The following is a 26,918-nucleotide window of genomic DNA, read 5'->3' as shown; positions in this document are numbered from 1 at the left end:
AGGACATCAAAAAGCCCAACTAACTCTATCGTAGGCTTTCTCATAATCCATCTTTAGAATATGACCGTACTATTTCTGCACCCTAATCTCATCGATAGTCTCATGAAGTGCAAGAGCACCATCAGGGATATGCCTTCCTTCAGTGAAGGCCGTATGCGACAGAGAAATGATGCGGTGCACCACAGTAGAAGCCCAAAAGATTAACCATCTAAAAATGTGTTCTGGTCTTCTTAGAAAAATATAGAGGAGGTGTGGTGTGTTGGTTCTCTGTTCTGATCCGGATCATGCATTGTATTTTCCTCCAACAGCTAATCTTTTTTCAAATTCGTCAGAACCGATGTCCACAAACATGTAATGAGAAGCCACAACAACGGGAGCATCTCTGTTTCGGAATCAATTGATCTGCATAATCATGTTCCGGCCATTTTGCAAGATGGACAGCAGAAGTAATGCGCACTAGCTTATCGACAAACCTGGATGTCATTTTGTACGATAATAATGCAATTAGACTTAACAATGCATCTGTTTGCACAAGATCAAAGAATATTCTACTCACAAGTCACTTCAGCTCGTTTCTCACAGAAGTATGTAACAGTTTACACATGCAAGGAGCGAAAAAAGAGAAATGTAAATATACATCCATGTCATCCTAATGCACCTGCATATTATGCACTTTGATTGCGTATCAGAATTTACGCGCCGAATGGTACAATTCAATGTAGTCCAGTGCAGGCCGGTTCCATGACCAGTCCTGCTCCATGACTCTCTTGCAGAGGGAGTGGAACCAGTCACGGGCGTCAAACCAAGAAGAGAGCGCTCTGAAACGAGGTACCAAACAGCGAGTGAGTAACATAGCCTTATTGAATTTTTTCAAATTCACGGTTAGGTTTATACGCGATTGAGGAGCGGTGAGGTGCTTGCCTGTTCAGGGCATAATCCACGCCGTTGCTGTCAGCTCCGTCGAAACTGAATCCATTTGTCTCGAGACCAAGAGACCGAGCCCGATCCTTATCATTGTCTACATCAAAGATAGTGTCGTAGAGTCCTGCAATGTGGAAGGATAAGTTCAATTTCATGTCCAGCTCAAATTATATGCAAAGAAGTGCAGCATAATGGTGAGAAACAGTTTAGCTACTAAGCTGTATATATGTACACACCTCCAGTTTTCCGAACTATAGGGATCGATCCGTAACGCATGGCAACAAGTTGAGTCAATCCACAGGGTTCAAAGATAGATGGAACAAGAACAAAGTCGGAGCCAGCGTATATCTGCAGCACGATCATCAACCTAAATATTAAACAAGTCTCTAGTTCGTTTAATTGCCGGCTAGATAGTGTAGGACATCAGAGCTTACCAGATGGGAAAGAGGCTCATCATAGGTTAGAACAAGCTTTACCCTACCGTGGTAAACACCATGAAGAGCATCTGCCAACCTACAAAAATCACCTTGTATTCGATGATCTGGAGCTGAGCCAAGCAAAACCACCTAAAAACCAAGTATGTCAATATCACTTTATTCTTTTGATGAGAACCAAAAAAAAACTACTTACAAAATGAAGCATCTTTCTCAGGATAAGCTAGAAGTTCATCATTCACATGGGAAATACCTGGCCATTGCTTTCGAGAGTGCGATAAATTGCATGCTTGATGAGGTGGATTCCCTTCTGGGCTGTCAGACGGCTGATGATTCCGACAATAGGGACATCAGTTTGTTGTAATCCAAGCTTCTGCTGCAATGCCCTTTTTGCAGCAGTCTTCCCTTCAATAATGTTCTCAGAAGTATAAGGGACCTGAAGTAGTATGAAATACAGAGTTAAGAAGAAAACACTGAGTGGCTTTGCTACCTATATGCGCTTTGAAAATTTAGTACCGGTATACAGTTGTCTGTGTACGGATCCCATATATCTGGATCGATACCATTCAGAATGCCGTAGAATTTTTCACGGTGGGGAGCGATGGCACCATGCCCTGCCACTTCCCTCGAATATGTTTGAGAAACCTGCAGAATAATTAAAAAACACAAGAACATGAGTTGTTAAAATGTGAAAAATATTATCTGTGATACAAGTTGCCCCGAAGACAATGATTAAATTTACAAGACAACAAGGTACTCACAGTCGTGGCTTTATCACAGTATGTCATTGCTTTACCAATATAATGTGCTCCAAATTCAAGATTGTGGATGGTAAATACAACCCGAGCACTTGCCAATCTGGATTGGGCATAGTGTTCCTTGTACAGCCAGGCAACGGGAGCACTTGACCAATCGTGGCAATGTAGTATATGCTGTCAGGAGGTTACAAATATCAGTTTTTTGACTGAGAAATGAAAGGGGAGAAACAAGTAACTGTTGATAATAGTGAATGCACATGCAGCATTCAGTTAAAAGAGTAGAAAAGGAAGGCTGGTGCAGCAAATATGGTGTATAGAAAGTGAAAGTAACATGACTCACACAGAACATGGTGCACTGCAGACATGGTAAGCAAGTATGGTGTCACAACGAAAGAAAACCAATGCAACCACTATTATTCCAAATAACACTCTCGAGGTAAGCTCTCGCATCGCTTTATAAATAAAGCAACATATTCCAAATAACACTTACCGGAGAAGATCCATTCTGGAGGATAAACTCTAGAGCAGAGTGACAGAAGAAGCCAAATCTACGGTCATCATTCCTTCCATATACACATCCGACCCCAAACATCCTAGAAAAGGAAATATCAAAATGATTAGCTTGTGAAGCGTACTAATTGCAAAATCCTCAGCAGTGTTCTGGACGTACTGACATCCACTTACAGGAAAAGAACCAAAAAGAAATACAACCAGAAAAGTGAATCGTGTAATTTGATATATGTATGATAAACTTGTATAAGTGATGCTGATTTCTTGTGTCTTTCAAGCACTAACATTCATGTTAGTACTTCTATTTAATTTGTACTGTGTTTAATCGGAAACGGGTAATCCTGTACCCTGAAAATGGAAGTTGTACACCGTACTTGAAATATGTGTCTTGAATCTTACTGAAATGTGGCTATCAAAAATCTTAAACCAAATGCGGAAATCAAACACATGCTCAACAGCTTTCAAAATTGATTTGATTTATTGACACATCTAGCAAATTATTTTAGCTCAAAAGTAGTCATGGGCCACTAATCTGCCATATAATTGTTACAACTAGCTCTCAACCAGTGCACTGGAGCATCAAAGCCAACATGTTTTAACTAAATTTTTTTCTCGAACACATGCCAAAGCATGATTCAAAATATATTAGAAGAAAATCGTCGAGAAGACGGGAGCATACAGGGAGTAGCAGAGCTACAAAGGAATTTCAGAGAAAAAAGAAAGAAGAAAGAAACAGAACTGCACAGGGCTACCTTTGTTAGTCCTAGGGACTCTAGGGGGGGTTCTACATCGGGAGGTCTAGCGTGTAAGGGTAGCCGGCGTAGGGATTTTGCGCCGGCTGTCATCCATAGTTTAGCTTCCTCCAGAATTGAGACGACCAGGGCCTGCCTGTTGGGTGCAATGTTTTTGAAGACTGCATGCCTCCACATGGTTAGGATAATAATCGACTTGGCACCCTTCTGAGCTGAGCTGTGCATTCGCCGTGGCGGCTTGAAACCAGGTGCTGAACTCGCTCTTGTAGTCTGGTATGCATGTCTGGAGATTTAGCCTGCTACACACGTCGAACCAGATATGTTGCAAAAAGGAGCACCTTAACAAAAGATGTGCTATGGACTCAAGTCTTGATCACAGAGCGCACAAGTGTCACTGTTAGTCAGGCCGTGGCGTAGGCGTCGCTCATTGGTCTAGCATCGATCCAGGGAGGCGAGCCAGGCAAAGACTTTGCATTTAAGAGGTGCCCAATATTCCCGAATAGCGTTGTGGTGAGGTGAAGTCACAGTCCCTGCGAAGAGAGCTCTGTAGGCAGATTGGGAGGAGTATTCGCCACATGCAGATAGGTGCCAAATGATCTCATCTTCAGCTTCAGAGTTTATCTGTTGTGCATCAAGGATCTCGACCAAGTTGAGGAATTGGACAATGCCATCCATAGATAAAGCAGCCATGATGTCTTGTATCAACACATTTCCAGGGAGAGCTGTAGCCACTTTCTGAGTTCTGGAAGTGCGGGCACTGACGGCAGAGAAAATCTGTGGTGCCAAGTTAGAGATGCTCTGCCCATCGATCCAACGATCAGTCCAGAACAAAGCTTTGCTGCTAACTAATTAGCTTCTCTAGTCTCTAGGACGATAATCAATGAAAAAAATAGCGCGCTAACACAAATAGCGTGGGCTTCAGAAAAACGCTATAGCGTGCTAATAGCGTGCTATTTTTCAAAATAGCATTTAACAAAAAAAATATGAAAATTCAGGATTTCAGCATATATATAATAATAGATATAGCACTCTGAAGCACTCCTTGCAGCCAAACATCAACCAGAGATAGTTCACATAGTTCATAACTTGACATGACATAGTCTCAAAATCACAAACCATAGTTCACATTCACATTGTCCCGAACTAGAAGGATTGAAGGAGGGGAACGGAGACATGGGGTGAAGGCGTGAAGATAAAGCTAGGCGTGGCCGCTTACCACCGATTGACAGAGGGGGGGGGGGAGCTGCGCCATCACGTTGTCGCCTGCCGGGCAGAACAGGTGACAAGGAGAAGGAGTGCGTGATCTGAGTTTCTTAGTCTAGGGTTGCCTGGATTAGGGATTTTGGATACGCAAGTGGGTCAAAATTTGGAATGAGCTACTAAAAAACTACTCTGCAAAATAGCGTGCTATGCAGAATAGTGAATAGCGCCAAGTAGCGTGAAATAGCGTGTCTTTAGGGCGCGTAGCGTCATAGCGTGCCTAGAACGGATAGCGTAGCGTTCAACTCGCAAATACGCTATAGCGCCGCTATTAGCGTGAAATAGCGCGCTATTTTTTTCGTTGACGATAATACTTATAGGGAATTCAATACTTATATGTACTGAAAAAGGCAGTCTGATATGTTGACAACAACACACATCAGAAACCAGTAGAAAACGCTAGCCCAATAATTTTTGTGAAGATGAGTAATAAGTTTTACATAACTGGTACTATAAATTATCTGACACATACCCATTCTGAGGTTCCAGGAAGTAAACTGTAAGGTCTTCGACTAGTCCAACCCATACAATTATTTCTGTACCGCCCCAAGAAAAACTTTGATATACGTGTAAATTCTTCACCTGCATTAGAATAGATGTAACTTGATTAATAAATGATATATACAATGGAACTAGTTAGTGCCAAGTGATCTCGGCATCCCCCTATAAGAGCATATTCTGATGTATTGGGATCTGTGCCACCTCGGTTCCGCTCCATTGCAGTGAGAGAAACACTAAAAAAATCCTTGACTTTAACTGAGATTTTGTGGATTTTGATTTGGAAATTTGGGGACTTCACGAGTCAAAGGGTGATATGAAAATATAGTATAAGACTATATTTGGATGCCTCTTGAATACAGAAATTGACTTTCAGCTTGAATGACACACAGACAAAGACTCTCATAATGAGGGGGGCACACAAGAGGACAAGAACAATAGAAGATTTAGTATAGGACTTCAACTTACACTGTTTTCGTTCAGACAGTCATACTTTGGAAGAATAACCTCGACAGTATGTCCTAAATCTTGAACAGCACGTGAAAGACTTGTAACAACATCACCGAGACCTCCAACCTACGAGAGCATTGATCATGACAGATTGAAAGAAGATGGTATTAGGTATACCAAGAAAAATGGGAAAAAGGTGATGACGGCTCAACTCTAATCACAATGATTAGCATTAAAGATATGGATTACCTTAGCAATGGGGGCCATCTCAACGGCAATGTGGACAATATGCATGTAAGTTTCCGTTTCAACTGAATCAGAAATAGGAATATGATAGTCCATCCCATCCCTGTTGTCATAGATCCCACCTTCTTCCGACTCAGAGAAAACAAAATCCATCATATAGGCATCCGGTGGAACTTGTACTGGACAAGGAACATAAATAAAACCGATGAAGTAAGAAATATACAGCTATTAGGTCTTGTTCTGTATTGTACTCAGTGATAACAACGGAAGCAGGATAACTAATGCCACACTTTAGGAATATTTCGACAAGCCAGCTTTTTTTTAAGGGGAAAGCCCTGGCCACTGCATCAACTGATGCATATGGCCTTTTTTCGACAAGCCAGCTAAACAGTAAACCAATTTAACAGCGATTTGGCCAAGTTTGACCACCAAATTTCCACACTTACCAAGCTTGAGTGACTATCACAACATAAATATATAAAAGTTGGAGGCTTATATAGGCCTTGTACCAGATAGATTCTCCTAGTCACATTCCCAAACAAACCACTTTTGAGCTTATGTAGTAAAACCATATCTGATATGGCAATATACTAGCTAATTCTTATCAGTAGGACTATATACCTTTTGATTTAGGTCTAATAAAATAGATATTAGACACCATATGTACATCTGTACACATAACGAAGAAAAAATACCTGCTAATAACATTGATGTAAGAAGACGAGCTCAAACCTGTTGCTTTCAAGAGAGATCCATCTCTTGATTTCACCATCTTATGGGGTGGTAACGCACCACCTGGATGCATCCAAAGGTTAAAGGAGCATCTAAACCAAACCTCCGGCTTTCCATTGAGCACTGTATTAGAAGGATTGTATAGCACATCCACTGTGGTTCCAGCACGTATTTCAAGTGGTTCAGTATAAACAATGTGTTTCTGGGAAAGCAGAAACCTACGCATAGTTTTTGCCTTCATCTCAGCTTTCATTTTTGCACTTCTCTCAGCCTGTGTAAGTAAAAAAAAAAATAGGAGTCAACCGAAAGACTTCTGATCATATATTTTTCAAACAACCCACAAAGAACAACTACTCTTGTCTTTGGTAATATGAAATGGTAACCAAGTTCTAGAAAAGCAGTGCCAACTGTGCAGGCTGTCGCCAGTAACTCATCGAACCAGCCAGCTCCAATTGAAACTTCAAAGCTTCAAGTAGTAAATTAAATTTGAGTTTGAAAGATTATTCAGTGAGTATGGATAAATAATTGAAAGGAGATAAAGCTTTCTAGCACTCGCTGGTTAACTGCCAAATATGACAAATTATGGAGGAGTTTGCCCGTTCATGAAGTTTGAACAGATAAACGTGATGTGGCATCAGTAAGCTATAGACAAGTTGAAGTAATTACCTGACCAAGTACATCAGAAACAAGTAATGCAATCCTGGTTAATTTATAAAGATAGATATGCACAGACTATGTTACAACTGACCTTTCTTCTGATAGCCTCCTCCCGTTCTCTTCTTTCTTGCAGAAGCCTTGCATAGATATTTTGTTCCTCTTGCACCCAGTAGCCTTCCTCGGTAGAAATGTTTGGAAGAATAGCATGGAAATCTTGTCGACCATTGTTGTCATAATTTCTTGCATTCCCAGGTGGCCCGTCAGCAAAGACCCAGTCTAACACTAGTGCATTTTCAGGTTGAATAACTGTACATATAAAAAAGGTAGGTGTTACATATATGATTCACAGAGTACAAAGTAATATTTAAGAGTCTGGTAAATGCTAAGCTCACATGGCCTTCAAGTTGATAAAATATTTTTACTCAATGCATTAATAAAACATTGAAAATCATGCCATATATGAGCACCATGCCATAATCAAAACAATGTTATGAACATATAAATACCAAGTTGGGCAAAGTGAGAGATGCCGTACCGTCTGCATACCACCAGTCACCGTCTTTTTCATTGGACTTGACAAGCCTTTCGACAATAGATAGCCCATCAGTCCAATTGTTGTAACCACCATGCATCCAAATCTGAGTACTATGCACAAGTGGCGTCGAGTTTCTGTTATAATATAATCTGACAATAGCTCCTGTTGTATCTGTGCTAGCCTCTATGTACCACAAATTATCAGCAGATGTTTTAGCTAAACTCAACATATTGTGCAATTTATTCTTCCTCATCTCTATCTCAGCCTTCACTTGTGCCCTGACTGCTTCAGCTGCAGCCATTTCTTCCTTCTTCTGACGTTGTTCTACTGTTTGTGTCCTCCTTTCAGCTTCTTCAACGGCAACCATCTCAAGCTCCCTTTGCTTTTGTTTAACCAAGAAATCCTCAAACAGTTCTTCATCCATAGTACCTTCTATTTCTATGAAGAAATCATCTTTGCCATTGTTTTCATAGACTGAACGACCATTAAAAAACACAAAGTCTAATCTGTAGGCCTCCTTGGGTATGCACAGTTTGCAAGACCACCAAACCCCTCCCAGTTCACTCTTGTGCAATTTTTCAGTGAAAGGCATCCACCTCCAACCATTGAATGCTCCTTTGATGACGACATCCGGTTCATTTGCCAAAGCTGTAAGGTCACGATTCAAATAGAGATCAATAACTGAGTCAGATTTCACTACCTCTGGAAATATAAAAAGTTTGTTTCCTATCAAATAATTTTCGTCAGCAAGTTCTTTAAGAACTTCTTTTGGATCAACAACATTCTGTGGTGAATCCTGGATATCTGGTTCCACAGAGATAGAGATCTCATCGGCTTCATACCGTTCATCATCCTGGATTGACCCCACTTCATCTTCGTCCCATGAGAACTCTTTTGCAGAAAGCAGGTGTTCAATTTGATCACCTACCCTAGTTCCATATTTAGTCACAGAAAGCCCATCCTCTGTAACTATCATCTGCCCTTCAGCAACACCTATCTGATGTTCAGTCATGAAAAGATGTGCATCATCAACTTGCTTGCTAGTTGTCATTTCCAATGCTTCTTCGGTTCTATTTGCCTGATGTTCCTGAGACAGGTTTTCAGTATCAAACTTTAAATGAAGTGCATCCCCATTAGTTTTTTGAGGGTTGTAATTTCCATCAGTAGCTTCCACTTCCTTCGCAAGCAATGCATCATGTCTATCAATGGCATGAACTTGCTTTGTTTGACCCTCTCCCATGGTATCAACACTTGATAGGTTTTGTTTATGGAGACCCAGAATCGAAAGATCATGTTTATGGAATGGAACTATGGGATGCTTTTGTTTTGGGGCACTAACAATTGATTGGTCCTGTTTGCGGAAAGCAACAATTGATTGGTGTTGATTACTAGAACTAACAATGGATTGTATCTGTCCAGGGACATCTGGAACTGATTTATGTTGTTTATGGGAACCTATGATTGATTGGTCTTGGTCTGGTAAATCAACAATCAATCGCCCTTGTTCATCAGAAGCAGCCATGGATTTGTTTTTCTCAAGAAGGGCAGAAATATATTGGTCTTGTTTAGAGAATGTGGCAATTGGCTTGTTTTGTTTGTCAAAAGCAATAGTACTTTGTTGTTTCTCATGGAAAGTTAATGTCGGTTGATTATGTTCACTGAAAGCAACAATTGATCCTTCTTGCACGTGATCATTAGGATTTGATTTGCCTTGTTCCTGGACCCTGACAAGCGGCAGCACGGGCTTCAAACTTACACCTGTTTTATCAATAGCCTTGCTCCACATAGATATTGAAGACAGTGTTGGATATTGCTGTTGGTAGGTCTCTTCTTTATCAGTCGCTTCACCCACTGAATCCACAGCCATGTGTTTCTCGTTGCCTGAAATACTGGCTAACATATCATTCTCAAATATTTGTTCTTCAACTCTAGCTTCATCCACTTCCCCATATGTTGCATTGCTTGAAGCATTTCCTGACAAATCCGGTTCAAATGTGTCTTGATCACCCCCAGTTTCAACCGCATTCACTTCCCCAACCATTGTACTGGTTGAAACATTTCCTGATGAAATCGCCTCTAATGTGCCGTGTGTAGTCCCAGCTTCATCAATCGTATCCACTTTGCACATTTTTACACTGGTTGAAACATTTCCCGACGAAGTCACCTCAAAGGTGTCTTGAACGGTCACAACTTCATCGACCATATCCTCTTCCGCAGTTGTCACACTGCTTGAAACTTTACCTGACAAATCTGCGGCAACTGTGACTTGTACAGCCCCAATTTCATTCATCACATCCACATCGCCCATTATTGCACTACTTAATGCAGTTGCTGCCAAATCCACCTCAGATATGTCTGTTTCAACTCTAGCTTCGTCCACTGCATGTACCTCCCCCTTTGTTACACTGCTCAATGCATTTACTGTCAAATCCACCACAAATATGTCTTCATCTACCACATCCAGTTCCCCTATGATCGAACTGCTTGAAGCATTTTGTGATGGATCTGTTTCAGCAGTTTCAGCTTCTGTACTGTCAGTCCATTCTGTTGTGTCGGTACTTAATAGCGTATTGTATGTGCCAAGAATTTCTTCATCACCATTATTGTGCTCTCTCTTCTTGGTGATAGGTTCGACAGTGAGTCTTGACATATACCCTCCAGAAGAAATGACTTTAACCTGAGGAGATACCATCCTCCTTGATTTCCTTTTGGGAGAATCTGCATGATCCAAGTTGGACGAACATGAACTTACCAGAGCATCCAATAGACTTAATAAAATTTTGATAAATTACTGCCCAAACCTGAACTTGATGCCATGCATCGGGCAATCCTGCTTCGAGTAAATCTGCTAGTCAGCAAGGAAGTCTGAAAAACAAAAGGAGAAGTAAGTTTTTTAGCACAAGATGTTTAGACACAAAAAGGAAATCTTCTTATGGAGTAATGGTTCAGCGAATAAAAATGGAATTTATGAACAATTGGAACTGGATCTCATCGTCATTTTAATCACTACAAAATTATTTATGCCACTCAGAATATTGTACTAATGAATTGCCTTCTGACCTCCCTTCTGAGCACCAATAATGTTTTTTCTGATGCAATACAAATGATATAATCCATTTTGTATCGCTTCCATAATAATGTTTCGGCGTAATTCCAACTACTAATTCACTCACTTCAGTGGCAGCCAAAGAGCAACTAATACAAAGTTGGCAACCAAATAACTTCATCGCAGAAAATGTGCATAAATGACTGAAGGTATGAACAAATATACAATGTGCAGATAAAGCAGATTCACCCCATATCCCTCCACATTTTCCTGCAACGATTTTTTCCTTCATTTCTAAAAACGCCTTGGCATGAAACTTTCACTCAAAATTAACAAGCATTAACACTAACACAAAGTCTTTCCATGATCACGTTCTCTGCGTTTTCCAACAATTTCAACGCATATTGCAGAATTCACGTTCTCTACGTTTTCCAACAATAATTAATTAAATCAGGTCGCTTTCAGCCAGTATGCATCTTGGCCACCACAATAAGCAATTTTTTTTTTTCGAACAGCACAATAAGCAAATATTTTGATATAATCCACTTTGTATCGCTTCCATAATGATGTTTCGGCGCAATTCCAACTACTAATTCTCTTATTTCACTGGCAGCCAAAGAGCAACCAATACAAAGTTGGCAACGCTCACACCATATTTGGAAATGGCTAGTCACAGTCGTGAGGTTTTTCGCGAGCACCCATCTCGTTGCTTGAGTGCTCTAGAGGTTGCGGGTGTTGGTTTGGCTGGGTACAAGGTGTTCCCGATGGTCTTGGGCCTAGGGACTCTTGTATCTGGATCGGACGATGTGCCTTGATTCGTTTTTGGGTGTGTGGTGTGCGGTTTCGCCGGTTTTCCCTTAATTAACCATGCATGTATGGTCTTCGGGTCCGGTTTCCCTTATTAACTGGACCATTTTCCCTCTTCTTATAATGCAATGCGGGAGCTTCCCGCCCTCTGACAAAGTTCCGTCAAAAAAAAGAAATGTGCATAAATGACTGCAGGTATGAACAAACATACAATGTGCGGACAAAGCAGATTCAACCCAAATCCCTCCACATTTTCCTGCAACGATTTTTTCCTTTGTTTTTTAAAACGCCTTGGCATGAAATTTTCACTCTAAATTAACAAGCATTAACACTAACACGAAGCCTTTCCATGATCATGCAGACCGAAACACCAAATCCAGGAACAATTTCAACGCGTAGAGCAGAATTCACGTTCTCTACGTTCTCCAACAATAATTAAAGCAGGTCCCTTTCAGCCAGTGTGCATCTTGGCCACCACAATAAGCAATTTTTTTTTTCGAACAGCACATCGAAATTCTCCTATAAAGCGCAAGAAATCCCAGGAAAAAAAACCGGAGCCAAATTCACCTTGATTCCCCAAATACTCCAGAAACGAAACAGATCGTCATCGAGACATCGACCCAGAACAAGAAACGAATAAAATGATCAATCATGCCACAAAGAATTCCCAATCAAACTACATTCCGGGAATCAATCTGATCAACAACCGAACCATGCATATGAGAAACAGGGAACCAAGAACATAATCATACCTGCGCAAGGCCGCCGCTGCCGGCCGGCCGGACGACGAGCGCCTGCGTGCTCCGAGGGCAGAGAGGACTCCGCGGCCGGAGAGCCATCTCCATTTCCCGGAACCTTCCTAAACCTCCCGCAAAACCCACCACGAACAAGCGCCCGCCCTCCCTCAGGCCCCTCTCCCTCCTTACCTAGCCTCCCGGCTCACGAGGAGAGGACTAAAAATGTAGCACAGTGCGGCACACCTCTTGCTTGGGGATCTGCACAACATAAAAGCTCCGTAGTCCTTCGGCTTTTTCTCGGATCAATTTTGATCCGTTCTTTTCGTTTGGGTTCTTGTTCGGAGGTGGTTCTCCTACCATGTTTTTTTCTGCGCGCACATGGAAACGCGAGTGCCATATTGGCAGTGTGGTCCAGTGTCAAGCGATGGTGCATGGACAATGGTAAATGCTTATTTTCCTACTTTTTTTCTTTCGAATTATTTTCGGCGTGAATGTTATCACAAAATCCTTGCGCGGCATGACAGCCCCCAAAAAAATGAGTGGAAAATGAAGAGGGGTGGAAAAGAGGGAGGGGGGATGAAGAAAGAAAGAACAGGAAGGTTCCGCCGCCGGCGAGGTGATGACGATGGAAACCTTGGAGACATAGTGACCCGTGGCGAAGCTTGGGGCAGCGGGACGTCGGCAGCTAGACACACAACCTAACCCGTCGGTAGGTGATGATATCGGCAGCGAACTGCGGCAACAGCAAAGGAGTAGAGACATGAAGTGGGTGAGAGGAGGGTCGCCGCGATGGAAAGGCGAGGAGAGAGGGTCATGGGGTCAGTGGTGGTACGTTTGGAGGAGAGAGCGTGAAAGAGCGAAGATGAAGAGAGTAGCGGCACGCTGCAAGTCCGTAGAAAGCACATTCGTTTAAGTAGTACCATTTTACTTGGTATCGTGATGGGAGAATAATTTTTGGATGGTGAGCGCGTGTGTCGTGGTGTTGCTAGCGCACGAGCATAATCACGCCGGTTGTTTCAACTTCTGGTTTCCTTTTATAAAAGGAAAAGAAAAGGCTCTGTAATTACTGTAATTATCGTACTAAAACGCAGAAAAATCTAGACCACGATTGATCAAATAAAGACTTTATTGTTGAATAGTACAAATGCCCGTGCGTTGCCACGGCTCCTTAAATTTAATTTCTCAATGCAAAAATTTCAAAATAAATCAGGGATATTATAATGTGCCACAACATGATAATACCGAACGCAATAACAAGACAACATTGTTGCACATCTATGTGGTTCCAAGTTCTAGGTTTTCTTGTTACTCTTATGCGGTAAATCTACGCATGTGTTCTGGGCTGTCATAACTGTCAACTCAACAACCTCTCCTTCTGGATGTATTATTGTCTCATAAAACGTAAGGTGCTGCAAACACATGTATAACTGAAGCAATACTACTTTTCTGATTAGTCCAAACAACATTTTGATATTCATAAATATCCTAAGACAATCCTGGATCGTAGCCTCCTGTGTCAAACATACAAAAGGGACTTCTCACTCTTGGCAGAAAAGGAAATCCTAACACTTTTTTTCCTGGAAACCTTTTGCAGAAAAGGAACATGAAGGATGTAAACTCGACCGCCTCCTTACTCTCTCGAGCTCGCCCACTTTATCAAGCTCCACCACTTTCTCGAGAAGCTTGAGCGGATACCGGTCCCTCCCCTGCCCCTCCATCACCAGTGCGAGGACCGCTGCAGTTCCACGTTCGATGGCCTTCAAAGACCACACCTAATAGGCTCGTGGCCGTCGTCTGCCCGAGACCATGGGTTTGGCTATTCGTGGGCACTCTTGCCTCTCTATCCGTGATGCAGGTGGAAGCGGGCGGCCCACAGAGCCCACTACCCAAACCCAGTTAAATCGCCATGTGGACCCCCACGGGTAGTCAGCTAACCTAAGTGTGGCATGTGGGCCTTCCCGCAAGCCCGCATAGATCCCGCATGATAGCTCTAGCCCTTAAAAATAAGAACATAAATCTTCGAGTCGTGAAATAGGGCGAGGCTAAGGCGATGTCAGGGGAAGGGGAGCCGCCGATGCACCGCTCTCCATGGTGGCAACCCCTGCTCCTCTAGCTCCTGGGTACGAAGCTCGTCCCTCTACCCGTCCACCCCCTCTCCTTCCCATCCTTCTACTATCATGCTAAATCCGGGTGGCGGTGAAGTCGTTGGGACGGGCCAAAGAAGGTGACCGACGACAATCGCGAGGTGCCAGAGCATATGGACGGCAGTAGAATTCACACAAAGAAGTCAAGTTCTAAGAATAGGGCGCGGATGGTGACTTCCCAGCCTAAATTCCCCTTCTGTTCCCTACTTTCCTTTCTTTGTCTCTTGTGAACTGAGGCATAGCCTAGTGGTTGGGATGGGCTGATGCATCCCCGTCCGCCGAAGTTCGAATCTCCGTATTTGCAATTTGGTGTTGCACACACAATCACTTCTAGTAAAAAAAACAACACTTTGGGTTTCTTCCCTTTAAAGCCAAATCATTCTCTTTGTCTCTTGAAATAGTATGATTATTTTAGGAGAATGAACAATTGTAGCAGAAGCATGAAGGAAATTATGTGATAAAAGATACGGAGGTTTCCTTATATACGGAGCTCCAAGTTAGAATGTCGTGGCTCCAGGTTACACATATGGGGAAAAAATGATGTAACCTAGCTAATTGACGATGTTCATCACTCCTCTTAGTGATAGCACCCTGCTGCGACAGCTTGTGAGAGCCAATGACCATGGTGACTGACAACACTGCAGGCATGACAATTGGGATACCACCGATCAAGAGGACCATCAGGTTCTCAATTCATGCATGGTACTTGCGGCACTGGATTGGGAACAAGAGGATGATCTCAGTGACGATTCCCACCGTGATAGAGATGATACCGAAGTTTGACGCCCCCTGCTCGCCCCATCGGCCATCCCTGAGCACCTGAAATAGGCAAACCAATGGTTCAGTTTATGAAAAGAAAGGAGTAGTAACTTTACTGCAGCCATTTCCAAGATTCAAACTTCTACTTATGGATATATCTTGGTAGCAAAGATACTAAAGAAAAAATTGGAGCATGACTTTTGAATACAGAGCAGTAACATTATAGTGAACTAATTATATATAAATAAATGCAATTGATAAGTGAGGTTCAACAAACTAATATAAATCTTTATTTTTGGTGATTCTGGAATATATGCACACTTATCCATAGAACTATTCAGACTTGAAATGTGCATGCTTGAAGTTCCAACCTTGTCTTGATTCAAGCCTGAAAATGTGCATGCTTGCATCGTCCGTTAATCGAGAGTACAATAGTATTAACATGAGCTTATTCTTTCTTTAACATGTGTATCAGCTGCAAGTAGGAGAGAAAGTGCTTCGTGGAGACAAACCAATCAGACAATTGTCCTCAATGAACCCGCAAGGTCCAAGAATATCAAGAGCGGGAAGAACAAGGTATGCATAATACACCATGGCTTGTTAATTGTTTCACTGCATGGACCATGAGTAGCTGCAAGTATGGCTGACTTGTTGGTTGTAGGCAATGCTCCATCAAGGTAATGACGCTAGTTAATTTATTGAAACTTGGTATATCACATCACAACTATATATTTTCAAAATTTTAGTTCCATCCACCCCTGAATCAGTATGGGCTAGTCATTTGCTTCTGTAGTAGCAGCCAAGTGGAACTGTTGTTTCTTTATTGGTTGCATACAACCAGCAAATAGCAAGCATGCATAATCTATGCTTGCTTTGGTTGTTGCCTTGATGGGAAATGAGTTTTCTAATTTTCTTTTTAATTTCTTGCAGTTCACAGATCTATCATCAACCATTGACCTCTCGGAAGCATCTGCAATGTGGCCAATACAAACTGTAAAAGCAATGTGCTCCGGAACATTTTTGAATTGGTGAACTCGCAAAAAAAGGTGATTCATGCCTCCAGGTTGGTGACTGGGATGTGGATATCATTATGATTATGTATTGTAATAATGCCAATTCTGAGCTTCCTTTTATCCCCTGACAACAATATAATGGAAACTCTTAGTTGCCATGAGAGTTCGAGATGATGATTTCAACTGCAATAACATCTCAATATTGATGAATTTGATTTCACTATGCTTCTTCATTGTTATCATTGATTTTACTCTGTAATCATAATGTTAACAAACCATGCTGCCTTTACTATGTACCATACACAAGTTGGTCCAACAAGACAGTATGGCTGGTGTACATGCTGGCACATCTTTAGCAGCTAGTCAGGTTTAGTTTCGTTTTCAGGAGCAGCTAGCACAGGTTCAGTTCAACGGTCGACATGGGCACACACATATGTGCTTAGGTAGGACATTACTGAACCTAAACTTATGTGGGTATATGTGGGCATATGTGGGATAGTGGGCACCTGCGTATGATTAGTGGGCATATGATGAGTTACCTTCGCGATGACCTCCAGTAGTTTGTCTTGTAGCATTGCAATAGCCTGAGGCCTCTGTGTGCTTCCCCGCCATCAGCAGCGTCTGCACAATTCAGAATAAACTCAATATTTGAGAGATAATTTACATCTCCGCTTAGATCTGTAGCATAAAACATGCAACCTACACTTTGCTTCCTAAAACCTAGCAGCAACTGCACAATTCCAAATGAATACAATGCCGAAGAGATAAGTTACCTTTGTTATGTATCATTGACACATCCTGCAGCCTTTTGTGGTGCTTCCCAACCATCAACAGCTAGATCTTGAGGCCATGAATAGAAAACAAACATGAAAAGTGAATATACTTCCTGCTAGAAAAGTGGGGAAGAAGAAATAAAAAGGAGAAAAGGATTTACTTGAGTCTCGGAGGATGACAGCACTGGAAAGAGGAGACATGGTATGGTGAGGTGTCAAAGCTGGATCTTCCATTGTCGTCTGCAGTGAAGGATGTTTGTCATTTGTAACTTGGTAAGGAAGTTATGTCACATTGTGCACATTAAATTCATTTAATTTAATAATTGAAGATAAATAAATTAGTCACCTCGTACCTTCGAATTGAAAAATAGGCAGGAAGCCTTATCAAATACAGGACCATTCACCCATATGAAGAATGCACCGCAGATTCATTCATTCCGAGTTTTTACATGTACTGCATCATTCCTCGCCATCTTTTCATCCTTATTCCTCCTCCTTTTCCTCCCATATCTCACTATGATGGTTACAACCTGGATAGTTACTTGCTTCAAAGCTGGCCTTGAAGAAGTAGACACACTGTAGATTAGTCGCTCCAGATCATGAAGTATTTCTCAGATGGATTATAAAAACAATAACTAACCTCCACAAGGATACAAAGTTTATGATACATCAACAGTTGGGTGTGTGTTGCAAGCAGCTTCAATCTACAAAAGATAAATGAATAGATAAGTTTTCCACACATGAAAGTTGTGCTAGCAATATGCTTGTGATCGAAATACAAAATTACCTTTCATATAACCAACATATAATGTAGTTGTGCTATTGAAAGGAAACATATATTCCAGTGAGACATTATCTAACACCAGTTGAGCATCCTCAGTAGTCCATATGGCCAACTGCACATTAAAAGAAAAAAAAACATGTTTTAAGCACTCTCCAAACGAGGCTTAAAGTTAAAGATGACAAACAATAATCATATGGGAGTAGCCTTTCACTATTCCACACGAAGGTGACCCATAAATCAACAAACCTAGCAGTGTAGGTTCTGGTTGTGCTGCTCATCTTATTCATGATATCTGGTAACAACGTCACCTCACCATTGTTGCCATGTGGAGCTCCAAACCAACCAAACATGAACTTGCAAATCATAGGATTATAGGAATTTGGAGTCTATAGTGAAAGCAATAAGCAGCGCAGCCTACACAAGAAGAGCCCTAATTTTGTGGATCAAAGAGCTGTGGTATCCAGAGAAAGGGGTTTGTGTGCTTACAGGAAGGAGGAGCAGATCTCGAAAGGGGTTTGTGTAATAACATTCTGATCGCAAATTGTAGTCTCGTACTAATATAGGATCAGACATTCAGACCTCTGGGGAAACATAAAAAATAAGCCCCCATTGCAATATACTATAGTGCAAATATGGGATGTTTTCGTGCAAGAAATACAATGTTACAGATACAATCTGAAGAGATTCAGCAATGCCTATTTTGCATACATGTGATGCCTCCGCACATACCAATTACCTACAGATATACTTCCTTTGCACATATCAATTTTCTATCTAGTGAAACAAATTTGCATACATGCACGCCTATTTTGCATACATGTGATGCCTCCGCACATACCAATTACCTACAGATATACTTCCTTTGCACATATCAATTTTCTATATAGTGAAACAAATTTGCATACATCACGCGTTCTTTATCTACTGCCTGCACCCCTCAACAGGAACAAAGAAACATGGAGAATGAGAGGGACGTCACCGGGAGCAGCAGGGTTCCGTGGTGGCCAGCAGCAGGTCAGGAACGTCGCCAGCAGCAGCAGCTCACGGACGTGGTCGCCTGAAGACGCCAACAGCACGAGCACACGGCAGGCGACCGGCAGCTTTCCCTCCATGCCTCCCAATCGAAACCCTTGCACCGCCGCGAGCTGGTGCGTTCCTCCCGCCGGCCGTGGTCACCGGGCGTGGCCTGAGAGCCACCATGTCGCCGCCTTGCTTGTCCCCGTAGACCCAAGCTCGACGATGAGGAGCGGGACCTGTCTCGCCTCCCCCGTTGTGGGGTTCTTCAATCGGGGCCAGGAGGAGGGGAGGTGGGGAAGGGGCACCCGGGAGTAGGCCCTACTTGCGGTGGGATGCTGGTGGCAAGGAGGGGCACCGGGGCGGCTGCTCTACTCGATCTAGATCGAAAGTTCCTCCTCCGGCTAGGGTTTGGATCGCGAGATACACACATTTGGATGCGTGAAGGGGTGATCCCGGCCGGTGACTGTGTAGATCTGAGGCAGGAGGCCGGCGGACTGGAGGTCCCCCGAGCTCCGCAGGACTTTGGAAGCGGGAGGAGGCGGCGGGAGGAGGATGACGAGCTCAGGGGCGAGGGTCATGACGAGGTAGTTGGGCTTCGGCCCAGTTGAGCCCGTGTGGAGGAATTCTCGACGAAGCGAACGACCAAATGTTTGACGTATCGCTGGCTGGCAGAATAAGGAACATCTTCCTCCTTTTTAAGTAGTGTAGATTATGGTAATGTTGTTATGTGGCACCTAAAAAGAATCCTCAAATGCATTGGTGTTCAGCTTTCACTGAATTTTCCAAGCAACGAGAATCTCCAAGACAACATACTTTTATGAGTGAACCTCTTCACTTCCCTCTTGAAAAGATGGAAATCACCAATTAGTCTCGATAGAAATGCCAAAGCTCGATCCAAACCAGGTGAGCGCCGAGGAGGCCAGGAGTTATATTTTAGTCAAGTGTGAGTCTTACTAGAATACTCCTAACAAAATGAAATTACAACAACATGTAATAGGAACTCATTATCATCTCCTACCTACACAAATTAATGCCTCGGCGTGAGGCTAGCTTGATGTCGCACCTTTTCCCCATTGTTGGAACTAGGGAGACCCCACGAAGTCACTAGATGTTGCCAAAAGACCCTAACAATGACCTAGAGAATATGGCGAATGCCGGATGCAGTGAACCAACCCCAAGCCAACGCTAAAATGCCAGCACATGATCTTTATTAGCGATACCACCATTGTGTGTCGGGACCAGAGGTGGAAGCAACATGGTATACAACTCTGTCTCTACCCCCATTAGGTCATTGAATCCTCCATCCGGACATGATACAAGGAGACATAAACCTAGCAAACTAGACTATCACCTCAAGTATGAAGATCCATGGTCTCCCACATCTTCTGTCGCGGAAATCGGCCACCGGAGGAGAGGGAGACCAACGGAATCAACAAGCGAGGATGAGGGCTATGTGGCAAATTAAGAAAATTATTATTTAATTATTCATATGTAGCTTATATGTTAATGTTGCCACTTTTGGTGAACACTTGTATGTCTTAATACCGATGAATCTACTTTGGAGTATGATTTTCTACGTGATTTTTTCACGTGATTCTTTCTCACATGATAAATTTCAGACGGTTTGTTATGTTATACTTCTCAGCACCCGGCATACAAAATTTTATGGTTTTCATTCCACTAATCTTATATGCTTCAAAATTTCCATTACATTAATTTCCTTTAGGTTTTTATTTAGGAGTTGGTTGTCACATGTTTTGTAGTCTACTATACAACTTTCATAGCGCCGACTGGGTTGCAATACCCATGTTGATTAAAAGTGGAGTAGTACAAGTTAATTCGGTGAGTTTCGGCATCTAGGATGATGGCATCAGGAGGTTTGGGCGGCGTAGATCATGCAGAAGGGGGCAGTGGATGTTGGCCGCAGCGCGGGGCACATCTAGTTGGCCATCATAGCCAGATCTGAATATGGTGGCCCTCATCCCACATTGCTCCCATCCTATTGTTTGTGGATCCCGACATATGGTTGCTTTATTTGTAGCCTAGTTTGGATTGTTGGGGTGGGGGCTCTGGTCCAGTGGAAATCTTTGGTCGGAGGTGGTTGTCATGGTGACGATGATGCTTTGAGCAACATCCCCCTCCTTGAAGGCGGCGTCGAGGTCCACCTTCCATCCATCCTCCCATGTTCTTGAGAAAAAATCCTAAATCCCTCGGATTAGTCGGAGAAAGCAATCTGGTATAATTTCCTCCTTGGAGAGGTCGCCTTGGGACTGAGGGGCAGTGAACGAGTAGTGTGTTGGTTGGTGGCGGTGTCGTCTGATTTTATGTGACCGTGAAGTTGTGTTCGGTTGGTGGTCCTGTAATTGTTAGGTTCTCCAGCCATGTGTGATTCTTGTTTGCCAGCGGGTTGGTACCCTCGATCCTACACGAGAGAGGATAGGGTTCCCCTCTCCGGCCGTAGTGACTCGGTGGTAGTGACTGAGAGAGAGCGGCTTTTGCTAGTCCATGCCTTTCACGGTGGTTCGGTTGCCATTTCTTCTTGTTGTGTCTTTTTTTGGTGACCTCATCCTAGAGCTTACACCGGTGGAAAAAGGGCCTTTGGTCGCGGTTCGCAACTGCCATTAGTCGCGGTTGCGCAACCGCGACCAAATGAGCGCGACTAAAGCCCCCCCCCCCCCCCTTAGTCGCGGTTGCTTACGAACCGCGACTAAAGGCCCGTCCACGTGGGCGCCAGGCGACCGTCGGGGCGGAGGACCTTTAGTCGCGGTTCTTCTGGCCAACCGCGACTAAAGGCCGCCGCAGGTTTAGGGTTTTAGGCCCCCCCTAAACCTGCCCCCCCCCCCCCCCCCAAACATATTTTCTGTTTAATTTGTATATTGTTTTATTTCTTTTGTGCTTTATTGTAATTTTGAAGGAGTTTCACATATTCTACGGTACTACATATATACATGCATATGAATGTACAATTTCAAACAAATTTGAAATTAGAACCAAAAAGAATTCAAGAGGAATATACAATATATATTCAATATCATCGGATGACCATATACAAGTTTGAACAAGTTTCCATACATAATTTAATGCATGTATAGTTCTACGTCCTCGCAATGGTGTTCTCCTTTAGGATCGAGGACTTCCCTCCTGAACCATCCAGCTAGTTCCTCTTGAAGTGGTCGGAAGCGAGCTTCTGGACTAAGCATCATCCGGAGGTTATTCCTCTGAGCATTGAGATCACTCGGAACGCGCTCAGAGGTGTATCTCCGGATCATCTCACAGACATAGTATCCACACAGATTGGCTCCCGGTGGCTGAATATCGCTACCATTCTTAGCCTTTGACCGCATGAAATTTAGCTCTTTTTTGAATTCACCGACCTTTGTATCTGCGAACCGTCTCCAAACCCTACGAGGCAAAAAAAATTAAATGAACAAGAGAGTTATTAGTTAATTACTTGAAGCTTAATTAGGAAATGAACGAAATAGGCCGATCGATATAGAGCGCAAATGAATGAAAACAATTACTTTTGAATCATTTGTCTCATGTTGGCCCACTCCGCCTTATCCATATTCAGAGAGTCGTGGACGATACATTCTGATTTGTCAACTTTAATTACTAGTAGAATCCAGTGGAACCTGCGGACACGATACATGCACAAAGACGTCATGCATAACTCATCGATTAGCCGGCCACATACCATGCATGGAGTAAACAAAAGAGAATGTGCTCAAGACATAAACACTCACCCAAAATGGTAAGGAAATAGAATATCACTTTTGAGTTCCTGCTTTTCAAGAAACCGCCACAGGTCTTTCTCCACGTCGGCGGGGTGATGCTTTAACGTATATCCATTAACGATGTGTGGGTCAATGAACCCAACATCATGGATGCTCCTTACTCTGCATTCCTTAATCTTCAATCTGCATGTATAATAGCGGACACAACAATATAGTTAGGACATATATATATATATATAGTGCAGGCAATATGAACGAGATGGGGTAGAAATAAATCACTTACAGAACGTAGCAACTGATGATAGATTTGTCGAGCTCGCGCAGATTGAAAAGCTGGAACAATTCACTCAGATGAATTTGTACAGTATTGTTTGAAGTGATGCTCATATCCAACTTCCGTAAAAATATAATCTTTGGCGTTTTTATGTTTTATGTAACCCTTGTACCAGGTTCAGCCAGACCTTTCATTTGTGGAGGTAGATCCTCTTCCTGTGCGTGCTCGACGAGAGGCCCATTCTTCACATATGTAAGTACTACCTCCTTCACTCGCGACTCATAAAGGCATTACAGTTCGTGAAGAGTATTACGTAAGTTGGCCGCTTGTTCTCCGGCACTCGTTACGGTCAATCCCCGTCTTGCCGCAGCTTCTATGATTTCGGGGCATCCGGACCGGCGGCTGTCACTATAAGCGGGGAAATCGATTGTTTACTTTGTTCCCCGAGCTGGGCAACAACTCGTTTCCCGCTTTGTGCACTTTCTAATTCCGCTTTCTCGGCCTCCTCTTTCTTCTTCTTGAACATGCGTGCCTGATTCTTTAGTTCACGTGCATAGTCGTCAGGCAGATTCTTCGCGGCTTGGGACGGTGTGTTCAAAAATGACTTAGCCCACTTCTTTTGCTCATCAGAAAATACTGGCTTGGGCTCGGGCTCTCTTTTCTTCTTGCAGCCCGCCTTCCATTTCTCTAAATCAGCAGTCGCGGCCGCCTCGACTTCCTCGGCACTACGTTCCCAAGGCCTCGTGGGGAGAGGCTTCAGTGATGGCTCCGGTACCTTTGTTTTCTTAGGTACGTAAGGGTCCGGGTTAATAATCCAGGACTGCTGCTTCTGCTTCTTCGCCGGAGGTGGATTGGGGGGCGGCGTTCGCTTACCCGCCCGGGCGGACTAGGGCGGCGGCTGCTTACCCGCCGGAGGTGAATTGGGGCGGCGTCGGCTGACGTGAAGGAGGTGTAGGTGAAGCACCACCACCACCGCCGCCACCGCCGCCACCACCACCACCGTAGGGGGGTGGACTTGTTGGCGCCTCGCCTGGAAACTTGATAAACTTCTTCTGCCATAGAATGAACTGGCGCTTGACATCTCCAAGTCTTGTCGCACCTTCAGGTGTAGCAATGTCAATGTCCAGGTCCTCAAACCCTTGGACTATGTCCTCCACCGTGACACTAGCATAGCCATCTTGAATGGGGTTGTTGTGGTGGAGTGCTCCAGGTGGTAAAGCACTGCCGATGGCTACCTTCATGGACATGTTCCCGATAGGATAATACAGATGACATGGTTTCATCTCCTTTATATCGTCCACGGGGTAGCGAGGAGGCTCCGGTGCAGTAATTTCGACCATCAGAGGCTCCGATGCAGTAATTTCGATCGTCGGTGCACCAGCTGGTGGGGCCTCCGTGGAAGCCACGCTGCTTCTCCGCTGCAGGCTTCCGAGATCCAATGGATGATCTTCATGCTGCGCCCGAGCTGCATCTCTTTCGGCTACTAGTACACTCACGGTTTTCTTCATGACATCCATTTCCGATGCCAACCGCGCCACAACATCTGCTTCCCGATCCATCTTTCTCTTACGGCTTCTGTAACCGTACGGGTCATCGTTCTGGGGGAACCCTACTTTCCACGGAATGTGCCCCATGCCTCGTACACGTCCTCCGTGTTCAGGATTCCCGAGGGCTTTTGTCAGGGCGTCGTTCTCTCTGTTGAACTTGATCCTCCCCTCTTGAGCATCCCTCATTGCCTCAATAAGCTTTTGGGTGGGTTTAATTATTTTGCCCTGGTAAACACACTCCCCTGTCTCCGGGTTCAGCGATCCCCCATGCCCGTACCACCAGCTTTTGGCCCTTGGGTCCCATCCCTCCGTACCTGGACGGATTCCTCGCGCCCTCAGCTCGTTCTCCCTCTTCTCCCACCTAGGCAGCCAAAAGCGATACCCTCCTGGCCCCATAATATGATTGTACTCCTTCTTGGCCGCATTTTCCTTATTTTTTTCGATATTTGAAGGAACTGCTCCGATTTCTTTTGCTTCACAAATTCTGGCCAATCATGTTGCAGTTTCTCATATTGTCCTTTGAAATCCGGAGTCTTGCCCTGCTTGACAAAGTCATGGGCTAGATTTTGCTTGTATTTCCGGAATGCGTCGGACATCTTAGAAAGAGCGAACTGTTTGACTAGCTTGCACCTCTCCTTGTTTTCCTCAATCTTGTTACCCTCCTCATCGTATTTGCGGTATTCCGGAGGTAGAACGAAATATTCCATAAGCTTGTTGAAGCAATATTTTTTTGTTCTCTTATCGACAAAAGTGAAACCAAGACGTGCCTTCTTTGGCTGATTCCACTCCTGGACGGTGATCGAGACGTTGTCTCTAACAACGGCTCCGCATTGGCTGATAAACTTGGTGGCATTCTTGCGGGGCTCCAGCGGCCTGCCGGTTGCTTCCTCGACAACCTCGATGGTGCATGTTTCTCCTGGTTTCATCGTCTTGGCTGAGCCTGAAGGAGATATGCCCTAGAGGCAATAATAAAGTGGTTATTATTTATATCTTTATGTTTATGATAAATGTTTATATATCATGCTAGAATTGTATTAACCGAAACATTAGTACATGTGTGATATGTAGACAAACAAGAAGTCCCTAGTATGCCTCTTAAACTAGCTTGTTGATTAATGGATGATTAGTTTCATAATCATGAACATTGGATGTTATTAATAACAAGGTTATGTCATTGTGTGAATGATATAATGGACACACCCAATTAAGCGTAGCATAAGATCTCGTCATTAAGTTATTTGCTATAAGCTTTCGATACATAGTTACCTAGTCCTTATGACCATGAGATCATGTAAATCACTTATACCGGAAAGGTACTTTGATTACACCAAACACCACTGCGTAAATGGGTGGCTATAAAGGTGGGATTAAGTATCCGGAAAGTATGAGTTGAGGCATATGGATCAACAAAGGATTTGTCCATCCCGTTTAAGGATAGATATACTCTGGGCCCTCTCGGTGGAATGTCGTCTAATGTCTTGCAAGCATATGAATGAGTTCATAAGAGACCACATACCACGGTACGAGTAAAGAGTACTTGTCAGGAGACGAGGTTGAACAAGGTATAGAGTGATACCGAAGATCAAACCTCGGACAAGTAAAATATCGCGAGACAAAGGGAATTGGTAATATATGTGTATGGTTCATTCGATCACTAAAGTCATCGTTGAATATGTGGGAGCCATTATGGATCTCCAGATCCCGCTATTGGTTATTGGTCGGAGTGAGTACTCAACCATGTCCGCATAGTTCTCGAACCGTAGGGTGACACACTTAAAGTTGGATGTTGAAATGGTAGCACTTGAATTATGGAATGGAGTTCGAATATTTGTTCGGAGTCCCGGATGAGATCCCGGACATCACGAGGAGTTCCGGAATGGTCCGGAGAATAAGATTCATATATAGGATGTCATTTTATGTGAAATAAAATGTCGCGGAAGGTTCTATGGAAGGTTCTAGAAGGTTCTAGAAAAGTCCGGAAGAAACCACCAAGGAAGGTGGAGTCCACAAGGGACTCCACCTCCATGGCCGGCCAGCCCTAGATGGGGTGGAGTCCCAAGTGGACTCCACCATAGGGGGCCGCCACCCCCACATGGGAGGTGGGAATCCCACCTTTGGGTGGGAGTCCTAGTTGGGCTAGGTTTCCCCCTCCTATGGAAGGTTTTGGTTTCGGGTCTTATTCGAAGACTTGGACACCAACACTTGGGATCCACCTATATAATGAGGGGCCAAGGGAGGGGGCCGGCCACCCCAAGACCATAAGCTGGCCGCCCCATAGAGTGGCCGGCCAACCCTCCCAAACCCTAGCCAAGCTCCTCCACTCCATATTGCCCGCATTGCTTAGCGAAGCTCCGCCGGACTTCTACACCGCCACCGACACCACGCCGTCGTGCTGTCGGATTCAAGAGGAGCTACTACTTCCGCTGCCCGCTGGAACGGGGAGGTGGACGTCGTCTTCATCAACAACCGAACGTGTGACCGAGTACGGAGGTGCTGCCCGTTCGTGGCGCCGGAACCGATCGTGATCAAG

At 43.8% G+C, this 26,918-nt stretch overlaps 1 protein-coding gene and 1 long non-coding RNA gene across 2 annotated transcripts; both read right to left on the bottom strand.

Annotated features, from left to right (window-relative positions):
• Positions 1 to 483: 483 nt before the first annotated feature.
• LOC127314619 (starch synthase 3, chloroplastic/amyloplastic) lies at positions 484 to 12,689 on the bottom strand. Its single transcript, XM_051345123.2, has 16 exons — positions 12,359 to 12,689; positions 10,555 to 10,618; positions 7,754 to 10,471; positions 7,310 to 7,524; positions 6,562 to 6,832; positions 5,833 to 6,008; positions 5,602 to 5,709; positions 5,108 to 5,217; positions 2,604 to 2,706; positions 2,117 to 2,287; positions 1,872 to 2,000; positions 1,609 to 1,791; positions 1,356 to 1,487; positions 1,158 to 1,269; positions 922 to 1,045; positions 484 to 818 (listed from the first exon to the last, which is right to left on the bottom strand). Exons 1-16 carry the CDS (start codon positions 12,449 to 12,451, stop codon positions 686 to 688), a joined length of 4,842 nt encoding a protein of 1,613 aa, XP_051201083.1. The 5' UTR covers positions 12,452 to 12,689; the 3' UTR covers positions 484 to 685.
• A 2,205-nt stretch (positions 12,690 to 14,894) lies between these two features.
• Positions 14,895 to 19,176, bottom strand: LOC139833205 (uncharacterized). Its single transcript, XR_011748540.1, has 7 exons — positions 17,820 to 19,176; positions 17,673 to 17,736; positions 17,386 to 17,590; positions 17,194 to 17,272; positions 17,033 to 17,099; positions 16,799 to 16,880; positions 14,895 to 15,306 (listed from the first exon to the last, which is right to left on the bottom strand). It is a non-coding gene; the product is annotated as an uncharacterized lncRNA (long non-coding RNA).
• Positions 19,177 to 26,918: the final 7,742 nt, after the last annotated feature.

Source organism: Lolium perenne, chromosome 7 (assembly GCF_019359855.2).
Source record: "Lolium perenne isolate Kyuss_39 chromosome 7, Kyuss_2.0, whole genome shotgun sequence".
NCBI classification, from domain to species: Eukaryota; Viridiplantae; Streptophyta; class Magnoliopsida; order Poales; family Poaceae; genus Lolium; species Lolium perenne.
This window is presented reverse-complemented; position numbering and strand designations above follow the sequence as displayed.

Coding starts and splice junctions, on each gene's coding strand:
- LOC127314619 (XM_051345123.2), bottom strand. CDS start 12,451: ATGGAGATGGCTCTCCGGCCGCGGAGTCCTCTCTGCCCTCGGAGCACG. Junction 7,525..7,753: donor TGACTGGTGGTATGCAGACG/GTACGGCATCTC, acceptor TTATATGTACAG/TTATTCAACCTGAAAATGCA. Junction 1,046..1,157: donor TATAGTTCGGAAAACTGGAG/GTGTGTACATAT, acceptor TCCACATTGCAG/GACTCTACGACACTATCTTT.